A 16,682-nucleotide genomic window follows, 5' to 3' on the forward strand; every position below is an offset into this window, starting at 1 on the left:
GTTTTAATTTGGTCACTTTGATGTTTATTTAATTTATAACAAGAACTCAGTGACGTCCCGTGGGGGTAGGCAGATTGAGCGTCGCTTGGGGGTGGCAGTTATTCGAAGGGCGGCAAATCAAGGAGAATCATTTGGTATAATATACCAATATATATTATATACCTATATATATTATATTAACATACTCGTAGTTACCTAAATTTAGTAAAAATGAAAATATCTTTCCATTAAAAAAAATCAGTGGTTGGAAACAAAATGTATTAATTTTGTCGTGTTCGCGATGTCGTTGCCCTTGGGAACCAGCAACAACACGTGCAGATCTACGAACAATTATTACAGTCTGATTTATTAACCAGTAGGTACCTACGCACGGAAATTGCGTTGGCTGTCGAAACTGAAGATGCACCCCTCTTACAGAGCGTCCCTCCTACCGCTCCTCGTCCACGTTTTAATTTTGTTTTCAGTGGGATATAATATTTTGTTAGTAATTTATCCATACAACACATTTCTTAGATATTGTAGTCATGAAAGGATGATAAAAAATCTAATATATAAAAAATAATATTTGTTTGTGGGTTTGTTTGTTTGTTTGTTCGTTTTGAATGCACTGCCATACCGTTCATCCGATTGCGATAAAACTTTGTCAACTTATTGCTTGCACTTTCGCGAAGAGTATAGGCTATACTAATATATAAAAATGAATGTCTGTCTGTCTGTATGTCTGTCTGTCTGTGTGTCTGTCCCGTATGCGTTCCTATTCCATTCATCCGATTGCGATGAAACCTTTATCAGTTTTTGTGGTAACACCCGTAAAGGTTTCTGAATTAGTACAACCATCTTCTTCTTCTTCTTCTTCTTCTTCTTCTTCTTCTTCATTATTTCTTCTTTTATTCGTATGGTCCCTATATCATTCATCCGATTGCGATGAAACTTTCGTCAGTAATTGTGCCAACACCCGCGAAGGTTTCTGAATTAGTACAACCATCTTCTTCTTATATTCTATCTTCTTCTATTCGTATGCGTTTCTATACTATTCATTTGATTGCAATGAAATTTTGATCAAGTGTTGTGCTCACGCCCGCAAAGGTTAATGAATTGATAAAACTATTTTCTTCATCTTTTTCTTCAATTCTATCTTCTTCTATTCGTGTGCGTTCTTATACTATTCATCCGATTGCGATGACATTTTGACCAGTTGTTGTGCGCACGCCCGCAAAGATTTTTGAATTAGTACAACCATCTTCTTCTTCTTCTATTCGTATGCGTTCCTATACCATTCATCCGATTGCAATGATATTTTGGTCAAGTATTGTGCTCACGCCCGCCAAGGTTTCTGAATTGAGGCAACCATTTCTTCTTCTTTTTCATCTATTCTATCTTCTTCTATTCGTATGCGTTCTTATACCATTCACCTGATTGCGATGAAATTTTTGTAAGTTGTTGTGCGCACACCTGCAAAGGTTTCTAAATTAGTATTATATAAAATACAAAGTTCGTTTAATCCAATTTTGGTTTGTTAGTGCATATTTATAACATTAATAACGTTTGCGTATTTTGGATTCGATTTTAATTTAGTGTTCTTTTGTTTGACCCTTACTCCTATTAGAATTATTTTCATATTGATATATTGTATTACACAGATATTTTAATATTAAAAAAATAATTACCTCTTATTATTTTTTAAATATCTAAGATAAATATAACCACGAAGCGACCCTGTGCGAAGCCGGGTACTTCAGATAGTACTGTATAAAAATGGGGCGTCATTTTGGCGCTGCCTAGGGGCGGCATTTTGTCTAAGGACGTCACTGCAAGAACTATAATGATATTATGTGTGCTATAATACGGTTAGTTAGATTGTTGTATACATTGCATTTGTAATTTGTTGAAAATATTTCGTGAAATCAATGACATTTTACAGCTAGTGGGAGTATTATACGACAACACTATGACTTGCACAGTGCGGTAACTCTGGTGTCGGAATGCTAGTAATCATTTTCCAAATCACCGCATCTCATAATGTAATTGGCGTCTTCTAAATCGCTCTAAGCAGGTGCTCCTGACAGCTCATATCCCGAGATAACTCTCTGAATACGAAATAGCATATTTATCACTTTTTTTAAAATTGATTTTGAGTTAACTGATATACTGGAATAGCTCTGTTGGTGGGGGTACGCGGTGCACCGGGCTTTGGTTGCGCCTGGTCACGACATCAATACAACATACGTGCTAGAAGGTTTACTCATTACTGCATGCGAAAGAAGAGCAATTGTTGGAATTAGCTTCAGACGGATTCTTGAAAAACAAATGTTAGGAGTGTACTTTAACATCATTTTGGTTGCAAATGCAACACGTGGATCCAGTTTTAACAGAGAAAGTCCTGAAATACATCTTGCCTTTTCCAACTTGATGTCTATATGAAGTTGCTTTTTCAGCATTTGTAGACAAGTCAAAAAAAAAATAACAGTTTTTTTGGTTATGGAACCACATCTCAGAATAAAATTAACAACCAGGGAACCAAATTATGATGATATGTCTCAACATAAACAATGTTATCCTTTTCATTGATTATTTTCGTTTATTATTATTTTTTTTATGTAGGTACTAAAAAAAAGGAAAAAATAAATATATTTAATTGTTATTACAGTATATGCAATATTTTTTTGACGAGGGTTACTTAGTGTTACGAAAATTATTGAAGAGGTACACAGATGTCGAAAGTTTGGGAAACACTATATAGATAAATGTGTCGTAAAGAAACGATGTAAGAATTACATAATTTACTTTTTATTATTATTAGGAATTTTAAATTTAATACTTACGGGGATGTTTTTACTAAAAAAATGTGTGCATATTATTAACTTGCATTTTCATAAGGGGAATACAGTGATTTAAATTTCTTAGAAAAATAGAAGGCGATTCTGACATGCCCACATAATACTATTTGATGCGTGCTCGTTTAGGTGTCATTTTGAGGTGTGTAATCTAATCTCATATACAGGGGAACATTTCGATGGCTACAATTAATTAGCAGACTATGATTCTCTTTGAATTCATAAAACTCTTTTCAATATAAACGATTGGGTGGATATTTTCAGAATATATTAATCACCATAGTAAAGTTGTTTTTTTTTTTTAATTTAAACATAAACACATTAACTTATTGACTGTCCACGAGCCACCGTAATGTAAAATTCGTCATAATCATCGGCCACTGGTGAGACAATGCGGCTAGGGCTGTCAAAGTATTTTTGGATTATAAATAATTTCCTGCCTGTATCGGATCATTACTTTATCGTTAGTTGTAATACTTAAATATCGATTGTCGACTACAATAGATACATTAAAATATTTCAATATTATTTTACCACGTTTTTCTTAGCTCGTATTCTTATTTGTCCGGTGGTTGTTTATCCAGTCTACAAATCTTTCAATCGATTTTTAACTAACTTCCCGACTAGCTAGACATTTGAAACTTTTAGAATATATCAGAACACGATGCTAATGCATTCTTTTAATACTTTTAGCCATCTTTAAGCAGAATTGAATTCATTTTCAGTTAATTCTGTTTTGTATGGAAAGTTATTTCATAAAAATCTGTTAAAAGTAAAAGACTATTATTGGTTGCTAAGTGGTGGTCCTAGCAACTAAATTATTAATATACACGTGCGTTACTATGGAAATCACAATGAAATGTCAAAATGACATTTCAGTATTCTATTATTTGTTTGTTTTTTATTTACTTCATATCAAGTACAAGTTTGAGCATATTGAGCATAATAATTCAACAGAAAATTTAAAAACGTTGTATTTAAAAAGTTCTTTTTATCTTTTAATTATTTACCCATTTTTTTCAGCTTGGTTTTGCCCTAGATGTAGCATATAAAAATTGAAAGTGTTTTGTTTTAAAATAATTAGTTACTTAGTTGGATTAACTATTTCTTTTATTCAACGAATAATTCACAAGATTAAAGAATGTAATATTCTAAGTATTGAACATACATAATTTTGAAAACACTTCTCAGAAAATGTATTGTAGCCAATAGAAAAAAACTTTTTGAAAAAAGTAAGAAATTATGTATGTTATGTATGTACCCAAAATTATATACGTTTTTTAGTCTTAATAATGGTGTTACAACCGAAATAGCTATCGTCAAAACCTTTTTTAAAAAACCCGTAGAATTTAATATTATTTATATTTTTATTTCTTGTAAAGTGGAATTCTACCAAGTAAATGCTAACTCAATTAATAAGATCAAGTAAGTTACAACTCAAAATATCTTGGAGTAATCCGCGACGTCGGTTAGTACTCAAAGTAATACCTACTTTGATTTAAAGTACAAAAACCGATTACTAATGTAGCTCAATTTTGAAAATCGCTTCAGAGAGTATTATAAGAGCCGTTAGTTAAAATTTGTCGCAATTAAGTTCGGCACCTTTAGCATTATGGTCAATGTGCACGGTCTCGAAACCCAAGAGATGCAGGCTCGATTCCTGCGGGGTGTCTTACTTTTTTCAAATAAAGTTATTTCTCAGAAGTGTTTTCATTTTTCAAAATTATGTATGTTCAATAGTTTGTTGGATGTTTTGGAATTAAGTGATAATATGTTGCAATATAATACCTACCTGCATTTTTATTTTATTCTCAGGAACCCTCCAATTGTGGGACGTATGGGAATTGTGGATCTTCAAGGAACTTTTGATAAGAGTGAGACAGATTATTACATCGATAAGGTTGTCTCTCATCCCGAATACTGCATGCACAGGTATTACCACGACATCGCTTTGCTCAGGTGAGTACCTAATTAATTGATATTATCACAAATGCATGGCCTCAAAATATGTAACAGAATGACACGAACAAAAACGCCGACCTTCAGTTAGTGTTTATGGCAGAGTATGGTTTAACGACATAACTATACAAATCTAGCCTTGTAGTCAATTCTACTTCTCAATAGCCGTGCGACAACCTCACGACAAGGTACAAACAGAATATATAAGTCCCATGGTCCTAAACTATGGAAGAATCAAGAATGAAATGGTCAAAAAGACTATGAACAGGTAACCACTAGCGTAATCGTTTAGTATTAGGAAGTAAAATGTATGTTGTTTACCTTTTCTTTGTAAATGTAATAAAATTTTACGTAGAAAATTTCGCCCCCAAGGATCGAGACTGCTCAAGTGTAATTGGAACGCTGTGACCACAGGCCTCGAAATGACACGTCGCGTAGATTTGGCGCGATGTTATTTTGGAAATAATTTCCGGGAAATCTCCATTAAACTTAGAAAATAAGTTATGGGAGAGATTGTTTACGTAAAGTTTAGCAAGTACATGCTTCAATAACTTTTATAGCAATAATGGAAATGTATGAAAATTGAAAAAGAAAATTGAATATTTATAAATTTATATACTGTATAATTATGAATAAAGAATTTTAACACTAATTTTATCAGTACAAGATAGAGGCGGACTACCGTTATAAAAATATTGTAAACGCGTATCTATATCTATAGACGCGTAATTATAATTATAGATTTTGTTAATGCTATAACTCGCTAACTATAATGAATATTGTAAAAATAACAATTGGAAAAACTTAAGATTCTGGTATAGATGGGTTTCTACCCATAAACAATAATAAATCTTAATCGCGTCTTGGATAAATAAAAGAATCAAATACTGCGACTAAAAACACAAATTGACGCGTGACCTTGAACCTTAACTGAATTCTGTTCGACTAGAATTTACGGCCCGGCTGTATTAAGTTGCCAGATAAAAATAGATTCAAGGTTACGTTTAGATTACTATGGAAAAGCCACTATTAAAGACTAAATAAATTTGTAGTCGCTTGTAAATAACATCTTGTTAGGATTAAGCATTTATATATTTAAGTTGAAATGTTAACTATAATATTATAGTGTTTTCACGTAATAATGTTCGTCCGAAAGGTAAATATCGAATGAAACGTTTTCTGCGGCTCCAAATAGTTTTATTAAAACTTAGTAAAATTCTATTGGCCTAAAAAGGCCAAGAGTGGTGGAAAGGACTAGTACGTGGGTGTCAACCTTTCGTTTTGACATTTTAAGTTTAAAGACTGCCATTCCCTTATTTAGTACCCGAATACTTATTCCGATACCTCGATGGAAAGCTAGAAACTTTCCCCTTCGTTCGAACACGAAAAATCATATAAAATCAACTATTTTGCTTACGTCACCGCTACGGCGTATTTAAGGGACTTGTTCTAGAGGGTGCTTGAAACACCCCTATTGAAACTTTATTTTGTGAAAATAAGGTAGAGTAATTTTAACCCGATTTAATTAGAAGATATCTCTATTAGAAAGTTGCCAGGAACGGGAGATATATGTAAATTTATCCCGTGAGAGAAAGATATACATCTGCTATCCCTTACGGACTGTTTCCTGTTAAACCTCTATCCGAAGGGTATAAAAGGTGACCACTTTTCCCGTAAAATCATTAGTTTCTACACTTCTCACCAGCGATCTCCTACTAAGCAGCAGTCCTTCCGCGGATACGAGACACGGTTCTCAGTAACATTCGTGAAATTTACCTACAATAAGTCCCCATCGACGGGCAAAAAGTAACGCGAATATCTCGTATCTGCCGGTCGTGACGTGTGCCGCAAAACGTAGCGCGAATAACACGTATCTGTCGGTAGTGACGTCGGCCGCTAAAACGTAGCTCGAATACCACGTATCTGTCGATAGTAACGCGCTCGCGGAGTAATTTCATTTTTCATTACTCATCATACGAGGTGACGTAATCGGGATAAATTACGTGATCGGATTTGTTTTATAAAAACAAATTAATAAACTCAGTTTGTAATAATAAATTTTACAAATCTTTTTTCGGAATTATAAAATAAATTTTTGAAACTTTATTTAGTAAACATAATCATAAAATAAATTTTAGTAAACAAATTTATAAACATAAAAACAAATTTTAGTAAATAAATTTGTAAACATTAAGTAAACCTTTTGTAAACAAGTCTGTAAACACAAATAAATATTTGTAAATACACTGTGAACATAAATAAACTTTATAACAACAATAAAATAATTCTATTCTTTTATAAACCTAATACTGTGTGACCAAAGAATAATTTATATTTTCTTTCTTATGGGAAAATATTTCATGAATTAAAAATATCCAAAGAATATCTGCGTATACATTCTCTGAATTAGGTGTGATTTTTCGGGAATTTGTGAAAGATTTCACAGAGATCCTATAGTGAACAAATAAATAGTTTGCTGATACTTTAATGAGATTTAATTACGGGAACAATGACAGTTAACCTTATTGTGTGACCGTGAACTCTAGTACCTGAATAAATTCGGCACCACACCAGCTGAGAGTTTTATTCGGGAATTCAAAAGTTGTGATACTACAAAGGAGATCCACCTCTCCTAATTCATCACTAGTCTCCTCAGTGACGGCCCGGTAGCATTATTGAGCTAGCCGTGAGCCGGGTCATGTCAAGAACCGCCCCTAAAACACCTAGCGCCACTCGGATCGATGAGGACCTAGACTATGTCATGGTCCCCACATCCTGAAGCGGGCCCCGTATTTATCACTAAAGTTAAAGGCAATTTGATGCTATGTAGGTAGGCTGTCAAATTCGGTTACATGTAATTTTTACGTATGCAGTTCATCGTGGGACACTAATTATTCGTGCGCCGCAGTACGTGAAACATGAGTTCGTATAACATTTTATCAAATGACGTGTTCTTCGTTGAACATTTCACCGTGGAATACATTTGTACGTATCTTACAAATTGCAGCGATAGTTTGTAAATAGTACTGTTCCAATTTAGATTAACCCTAACCTAACCTCACCTTACCTAGTAAAGACATCTCCACATGTTGTAGCATACGTACAAATATACTCCACGGTGAAATATTCAACGAAGAACTCTTCAGTTGATTAAATGTTACACGAACTCATGTTTCACATACTGCGGCGTACGAATAAGTGTCCTGCGGTGAACTGTTTACGTTCAAATTTCCGGATAAGGTAAAATTCGATATAAATATAGCACACTACACTTTGTTAGTCATACTTATTTGTTTTAATTGAATTAAGAATACAAATTGATGTTGGAATTGGTTAGTTTTTAAAATTTAATTAAAACCTGCTGAGACCAAAAGATAACGGTATAGTTGGGTTGAAAAAATCCGAAGAAAATAATGCACACTTGTCAGATCTCCACGGCCTACCTCCACTCTTCGCAAGCGTTTTTCAAAAGGTGTTCGAGGTAAAATTAAGCGTATTCAGTGTATTTTTAGTGGTTTTTTGTATATTTTAACACATACTCTTAAATTATGAAGTTGTTGAGTATTGACACACAATAATCAAAAATTGCATCGCACAATCACACATTTTAAAATGTGTAGGTATATCACTGAAGTAAAATAGCGTAGAAGGCTATTTTTTTATTGTTACAGAAAAAATATCATGTTTTTATCTCAGTTATCTGGTCAACCCGTCACGCTGGGCCCTCGGGCTAGGGCTATGTCAGCCCCCCCTTTGTAGGCTCTGTAGAACTTTTTTGTAAATAAGGAGGTAGAGGATCAAATTTTCTCCAACCTTGACTAGTCAAATATTGTAAAATATATAGGTACTCAAATATGCCGAAATAAGTCTCAACGGAATCATGCATCTTCCAATAGAGGTGGGAAAACTGGTCGATTTTGAAGACTAAGTATACTTTTCTACCTATATAAAAAAATACTTACTATCGAAACTTATTCCAATATACTTACTAGTATTTGGAATACTACATAGAGCGTTTGGCATGCGTATACGACAAAAGTTTCATACTCAACTGAAACTAAAACCAACTCCATATATCAGTATTTGAAATACGTATCGGCTTACGGAACTCAGACTGAGTATCGGTTTCAATAGAATCGCTAAAAATACGCTGAGCTCCGCTTGTCAAAAAGTCCCATTTATTATAAAATTTTAAATACATTTAAAATTTATGAGTTGTTTTTCTGTTAGGTTACAATATCCTTGTTAACAAAAATGAATAAGTGATTTTTTTTTAAATTTTATTCATGTTTTGAACGGTCATATAACAAGCTTAGGCCTGTGCGTCATCTCACCACTGTGCTGCGACATAAAACTTATGACCTATTATTCATACATACGAACGCAATAGACTAATAAATTAAAATATACCTATATTCAAGTGCTATCTCGTTCGCGCGCATTTAATGTCAATAGTGTTGAAAGTCTACCAACTGGCGAGTGCACAGAACAGCGATTCGCGATGATATCATCACAAGTTTTTTGAAATAAGTTTATTGGGTCACACATACTGAGTATGGATAGTTTCATCCGAAACTTGAGTACACAAACTGGTGACAGTATTTCCAACTCACCTCTATCTTCCAAGCGTTATTTTATTATTTGTGTATAGCTTTTACATTTATGTGGAGCTCCGGGGCTGGGCCCCCTATCTCCTTCATCTCCGGTTTATTTGGTATGTAAGCTTTGGATTCAGTGAATATATTTTTTCTTTTCTCCACCGATGCTCGATTGTATCACCCGAGCAGTATTTGATCTTTTATACTTTATATCCCCCTAAAAAGTCAGGGGAGGAAAGTTCCCTCCGTCCGCGCAATAGCGACGGGCGGAAGGTTGCCTTTCATCTTTTATTATCCTCGGGGTGGGGTCGAACATCAGTGTTTCTGTCTTTTTAGTTTTAAACAGAGGTTTGGTCGCTCAGGTTGTGGGAGTCTGTGGTTAGGATGGGAGGGAAACTATGGTGGTTTGTCGTCCAGGATCGCCCTCGGTCTTCCAAGCGTTATTAAAAAGGATCCCATATATTGAATTTTAAATGAAAAATGAAATTTATATCACAATTTTACTCTTGATAATTTTAAGGTTCAACCGGTCAGTTATCTTCACAACTTTGGTATATCCGGCCTGCCTTGATACTGACAGTAATGACCCTCACTCACTAATGGACATCACAGGATGGGGGACTACGCGAATAGATAGTGCGTATATTCTCATGCTGTTACCAATAGAATAATACATCATCAAGGCTTGACATTGAAGTTAATGGCCCCACCAAGCCGCACTTGGTCTTGATCATGCGTATCACGGAACCCTACGTTTGGAAGCATCATTTTTTATGACTGAGAATTTCTCAGGAGCAGTTACGCAAGACTGAGGTCACCATGCACCCAAATGTGCTTTGATTAAATTTACACGACTTTAAGTTAAGATTGCCCATGAGAGAGAGGAGCACGTAAAGGCAAAATTAAAAATTGTAGTAAGTAACAGAGGCTAATACAAAACTGCCGAACAATCTAAGTGACGAGATCTTCACGTTGGAAATATGACACCGCAAATTTTCTAAATGCTACTAAATTGGCCTTTGTGGCGAGCAGTTTGGACGGTGGTGGATCCAATAGCTGATTGAACAGACTTGAGCAGCTCTTCCTATTTCGTACATATTGTAGGACATTCCCGGAAAATGTGGTTTGCATCCTGTATTTCTCCCCCACACGGACATATTGAACGGGTAACATGACCAAGTTCATAGAGCCTACCAGCGAAGCCACTATGTCCAGTCAAGAATAATTGATTGGTGTAGTGGATCTGGAAAGCGGTTATCTTCCATTCGCCATTCTTGATATTTGAAAAAAAAAACATATAAGTATCCCATTTTCATAAGACTTGACAAAAACTGCACGCTTTGTATTTAATTTTATATTTTGCGGGGTTTGAGACGAGCAAGGTTCGATAAAACCAACAGATGCCTACGAGATCACAGGTGCCAAAAATACAAACTATTTTGAATTAAGATTTGTTTCTATAACGAAAACTACTACATCTCCCTTTTTGTATGAAACTATTTTGTTGTTAATTACCGACAGTCTAAATCTGGATAGATCGTTATCCCAATAAACTAATATCTGGTAAAAACGGAATATAACCACTTTACAACCTACTTAAAAAAAATAATTGAAATTAATCTAATTTAACTTAAACTATCCAAACGTCATTATTATAATAGATTGTTATCTGTCTAGATCAGGGATAGTCAACCTTTTTATAGCAACCGCCCACTTTTGTATCTCTGTCGGTAGTAAAATTTTCTAACCGCCCACCGGTTCCACGGTAATGGTGATTTATAAAGTAGGGAAATAACTTTACTTTACAGTTTGTTACTTTGAGTTACAGCAAGTTAAAGCATATAATAATAATTACTTACCAAATATGTCAGACTTTAACTAAGTTTAGTTAGCTAAGCTAAGTTAACTAAGTTAAGTTTTGACTAAGTTTGGCTGAATAAATCTTTAAAAAACAACTAACTGTTGTTAAATCTATCTTTTTATTTATACTTTGCATACATAGAAGCATGAAGTCTCATAAAATTACATTTATATAATTAAATTATTAAAGAGATCCTTAAGGCTGATGCTGCGAAACTAAATACTGAAACAAACGACCTATATAAAATAGTACTTATATTTTCTGAAATTTAAATTGTCACGGGGAATTTTATAAAGACATAATGAAAATGTTTTTAAAACCCCTACCGCCCGCCATGAATGCTGGAACAGCGACTAGTGGGCGGCAGGGACCAGGTTGACTACCCCTGGTCTAGATTTTATTTGTTTGTAACTTTGATCTTGAAATACGTAGTTTAGCTATTGGGATTTTGTTTTACGCCATATTAAATAATATTTTAATGCATTGTGATTCAGGAAGCTCCAAGAGTCGGTATTTGATGAAAGGCAACGTGTCTGCGGTGGAACTCTCGGAGTGCAATGCCACCTTTACCAAGAGGAAGGAATTTAGACTACCCAATGGTTTGATTCCTGGTCAACTTTGTGCATTGGATAAACATGGACTCATGGACACTTGTGGGGTAAGTATTTTTTTTTATTAACGTTGTAGATAATAAGATGAAAGGATGCCTGCTGGAAGTGGGTACAAGATGGAGAAATGAAAAGAATAATAACTGTGTATCAACTTCAGTGCCGCCTTGGATCCATGGATCAGTGCGCACGAAGAGTTGTTGTAGGTGAACTGACATATGACGCCGATTTACGTACATGGCAGGAGCGATAGAACTCTTCTCCAAGGCCAAACGCATGGAGATAACCAGATTGACTTCAGACCATTGGACTTATCATTCTTAACCGGACACGGTCGTTTTGCCACTAAGCTCTGTCAGTTTGGCCTAATAGAATCTCCTACTTGCTTATGTGACGAATTGCAGGATGCCGATTACAGCCTCTGGGAGTGGTCCCATATGATGGTTGAAAGGGAAGAGCTTCTCAAGTCGGTCCGACACTCAGTTGGACCGGTCCGCAATTGCTTATTTTCTTCTACTAGCTTTATGTGCATTTATTTTATACAACCAAATTCAGTTTTTCTTTCTGGAAATTCAAATTTCAGACCATGAACTAATTATCAGAACATTCAATCATACAACACCTGATATGCACATTTTAGTGGTGGAGACAGCGAGAAAAATTAATTAATCTTTAGAATGATTATTATTGATATATAATTATTTAAAATTATATTAAAGTCTGTGTGGTAAACAGACCGGAAAAGTAATTCATTTAAAATATTTAAAAATGTTGACAATATTTTTTTCAAATCTTTTTTGTATCCAATGCTTGTTCTATCGAGGAAATTTTATTTGGACTTTTTATCTTTATGCGGGAGTTTTTAGACTAGGGGTAATTTATTGTCTGGGAGGTATTTGTCCCGATACAATTTTTGGTACCTAATGCGTTTGGTTTGGTAATGTTTAGAATCTTTTTTTTTAAATTTTCAATTTTTTCTGTCAATTAGATTGTTGTCTAGCGAATTTTTGTCAATAACACTTGGCAGCATTATTATCATATTAATGTCTCATGTCGCGCGCCTTAGATTTGCAGAACCGATGTGTCGCTTGTGAAGGTGGCGCATGTCACTTTAAATTCCAATAGACGCGTGCGGATGAAACCTGTCGCTATCGCATGTCACTGTTGCTTGTGCTTGTCGCCTGCCCCGCTCGCGTTGTTCGTACAATTAATATGTAATTGCATAGGTATCATCATCATCATCAGTCTGAATCTATCCACTGCTGGATGAAGGCCTCTTCAAGCTGCTTCCACTTCTCTCGGTCCTGTGCATTGCGTTGCCACGTACTTCCACAGAACTTTATCATTTCATCGATCCAGCGGCCTCTAGGTCTACCTTGCGGACGTTTTGTACTTCTTGTATACCACTGGATGACTAGATTTGTCCAACGATTGTCTCTTCTTCGAGCTATGTGTCCAGCCCATCTCCATTTAAAGCTTTTAATAAACTCTATTACATCGCAAACCCTTGTCTGCTTCCTTATCCATGCATTTCTCTTTTTGTCCTTTCGCGTTATGCCCAGCATGCACCTCTCCATACCACGTTATGCTACTCATAGTTTCTGGATCTCTCTTTTACTTAGGGTCCATGTTTCATACGCATATGTGATCACGGGAAGCACACACTGGTTGAAGACTTTGCGCTTTAGGCACAGTGGAAGGTGACTTTTGAAGACATTATTCAGACGGCCAAAAGCATTCCAGCCTAGCTTTACTCTGCGAACAATTTCATCAAATATACATCCATCTACAGACACTTGTTGTCCCAGATAGATGTAGCTTTTCACCTATTCGAGCTGAGTGCCATTAATGAGGATCTCTTTTTGGCACGCAAAGCAAGTTGAACATGACTTTCGTCTTTGTTACATTTATTTTCAAACCTACTTTGTTGCTTACTTCAGCGAGTTCCTGCATTCTGCTTTGGAGGTCTTTTGAGTCTTGCGAGAAAATTTGTCATCGGCAAAGCGTAGATGACTCAGGTTTTCTCCATTTATGAGGATCCCTTTGTCATTCCAGTCAAGTTGCCTGAATAAGTCTTCAAGGGTAGCTGTAAATAGTTTAGGTGAGATTGTATCACCTTGTCGGACTCCTTTGCTGATATGAAATCTGCGCGATGGTTTATGGAGATTGACAGATGCTGTTGCGCTACTGTATATATTATTGAAAATATTTATATAGCGCCCAGGGATTCCTTGTTTTTTTGAGTGCGTCGAGTATTGAACATTTCTTTATCGAATCGAACGCCTTCTCATAGTCTATAAAACCCATGCATAGTGGCAGTTTGTATCATAGAAATCATAGAGCGGTGCCAGGAATACAAACTGCATACATAATATTATGAACTTTCTTACAATTATATTATTTTTTCAGGGCGATTCTGGTGGTCCTCTTCAAATCCGTTATTCAGACGATCATGACATTTTCAAATTGATTGGAGCTACTTCATTTGGAAGGGGGTGCTCTGGAGGTATACCGGCAGTATATACAAGGATTTCCAGCTACTTGGGTTGGATTGAAGGGATAGTGTGGCCGTAAAAAGAAACATGGATGCTGGAAAATGGAATCATTAAAAAAATGATAATCGACAATACCTATACACAATTAAACTATAAAAACTGTGAACGTGAAACTATTTATTCATTGTTATATGTTAAGTAAAAGTGAAATGTTACTATAGATATTATGTTATGGAATTACGAAACATGCAATTTAAAAAAGTATTTTAATTACTTTACTAACCGGTTTTAGCTCTTCAGCGAGTTATCTCGCTCTATGAAGCCGTAATCGACAGGCCACACATACAAATTTTGCGAGTTATCTCGTCCGACTTTAACCAAAATTACTAGCCACGTAAGACTTAACTGACATTTTTATAAAGAAAAAATCAAAAAATACCACCAAGCTACAATATTTATAGGAAAAGCGCTTCTATAGAATTTTTGGCATTGGTTGCAAAAGGGTTTCGTATCCAGTCGCATTGATTGTATGAAAGTACTAATGAAATTTCTTTTGCAGCAAAGTTAAATTTTTTTGAGACGGATCCAAAATTGATTGCTTGATTTTAATGGTGGTCTGGTAGTTCCTTTGGAACATTTGTAGATATCCTTATCTTAACTCCTTCTGCCAAAGTTCGAGTTTATTTTTAAATTCTGCTAATTTACCAGAGCACGTCAATATATTTTCATTCTGACCTTGCATTGTTTTATTAAGTTCATGCAGGTGCTCAAATATATTATCAGCCATGTACGCAAATTTGGCTATTGCACCGCGGCACACCTAGCACCGCCTCACGGCACACCGGTTGCGGAGCACTGCCCTACATTATAGTCTACCTTCCTACGACAGGCGGGACCCTTCGCTACAGATAAATGTTGTCAGGAATCCTGGGATTTATGATATCTTTCGGGATTTCCATATTCAAACCAAAATATTCTTTGTCGTAAAAAATAATATTTTATTGTGATGACGTTCATATATTATAAATTCACATAAATTTCCATATACGAGTAGATCTGCTTAACGGCAACAGAAATGATTTTTTTATCAACTATTTTACTGATTTACTTGTATATGTTATATGTATTGAGGTGGTGTGATGAGCTGTGCCAAGTTACTAAAGACCGAATTACACCAGTAGACTCGTAGATCCTCACCTAGTAGATCGCCGTGATCAATCATTGACTTTAAATAGCAATAACACGGAACGATTCACCTACCAACGCAATCGTGATTTGATTGGCTAAAATAAAGATTTAATATACATATTTATTTAAATCAAATCGAGTTTAAATATTGAGACCCATACCTAAATAAGATTTCATATGAATAAAAAGGATTTCAAGTTAACACATTTATATTTTTATAAAAAATCGATGTTTTTTTTTTTAAATAAGTATAAAAAATATTAAAACTATGAATTAGTCAAAAATCTGTACGAGGAAAATTTGAAAACTCAATAAATTAAATTTTAATTGTTGTTTTAATTTAATAAAACGCATTTTTTTGTAGTACTTATTCCACTTTTAATCAATAAATTAAGACCGGTTTCGTCCGCCTCAGAGGGACATTTTCAATTGTCAATTGACAATTTTCAGTTGAAAATATCCCTCTGAGGAGGACGAAACCGGTCCTAATTTATTTATTAAAAGTGGAATAAGTACTACAAAAAATGCGTTTTATTAAATTAAAACAATAATACGATGCAGTTGCACCATGAATTGACAGTTAACAAAATAAAAGAAACTAAATTTTAATACTAAATATGACCATAAAATATAATGTAATAATAACGTAACGGTGTACGTAAATATGTATTAAATTCACATTTTTTTTAATGTTTTCAGATATATATTAATTAATAAATAGAGTTGAAACTTGTAAATTATCCAAAAAATGTCTCAAATTGCAAGCTAAATTCCGCTAGATGCCTTTGGTATGTAGAAGCATCCACCTCAATGAGAAAAGTTGCCTACATTTTGCTTTAAGAGAATTAACATTAAAAAATATCTAGTTGTGTGATGCAGTTTTTGATTAGTGTATGTGGACATTCGACAACTCTATAATTTAAGTGGATTTATTTAATAATACAAATAAATCGCTAAAACTACACCGAATACCCTTAATTTCACCTGAATCACCGTTTAGAAAACGCTTCTGTAGAGCGCCAGATTGCCTTTAATCCTAGCGATGGGTAGGTGGGCCCGCCAAAGATCCTGGCCTGGAGGCCCGCTTCAAGATGTGGGAGCCATGCATTCAGTAATGAGGTCATGGCGAAGAAGAAGTA

The 16,682-nt window shown here is 34.9% G+C and overlaps 1 protein-coding gene across 4 annotated transcripts in view; it reads left to right on the plus strand.

Annotated features, from left to right (window-relative positions):
• Positions 1-14,773, plus strand: part of LOC147073521 (serine protease persephone-like) — a 50,899-nt gene extending 36,126 nt beyond the window's left edge. For all 4 annotated transcript variants that reach the window (XM_085944319.1, XM_085944318.1, XM_085944317.1 and 1 more), the window contains 4 exons: positions 4,650-4,793; positions 9,912-10,027; positions 11,747-11,910; positions 14,270-14,773. In XM_085944319.1, coding sequence (XP_085800445.1) covers positions 4,650-4,793; positions 9,912-10,027; positions 11,747-11,910; positions 14,270-14,434 — 589 coding nt within the window. In that variant the 3' untranslated portion in view covers positions 14,435-14,773. The remainder of the gene's footprint in view (positions 1-4,649; positions 4,794-9,911; positions 10,028-11,746; positions 11,911-14,269) is intronic.
• The last annotated feature ends 1,909 nt before the right edge of the window (positions 14,774-16,682 follow it).

This window comes from Rhyacophila brunnea, unplaced genomic scaffold (assembly GCF_057557595.1).
Source record: "Rhyacophila brunnea isolate RB1 unplaced genomic scaffold, BYU_Rbru_1.0 scaffold_17, whole genome shotgun sequence".
NCBI classification, from domain to species: Eukaryota; Metazoa; Arthropoda; class Insecta; order Trichoptera; family Rhyacophilidae; genus Rhyacophila; species Rhyacophila brunnea.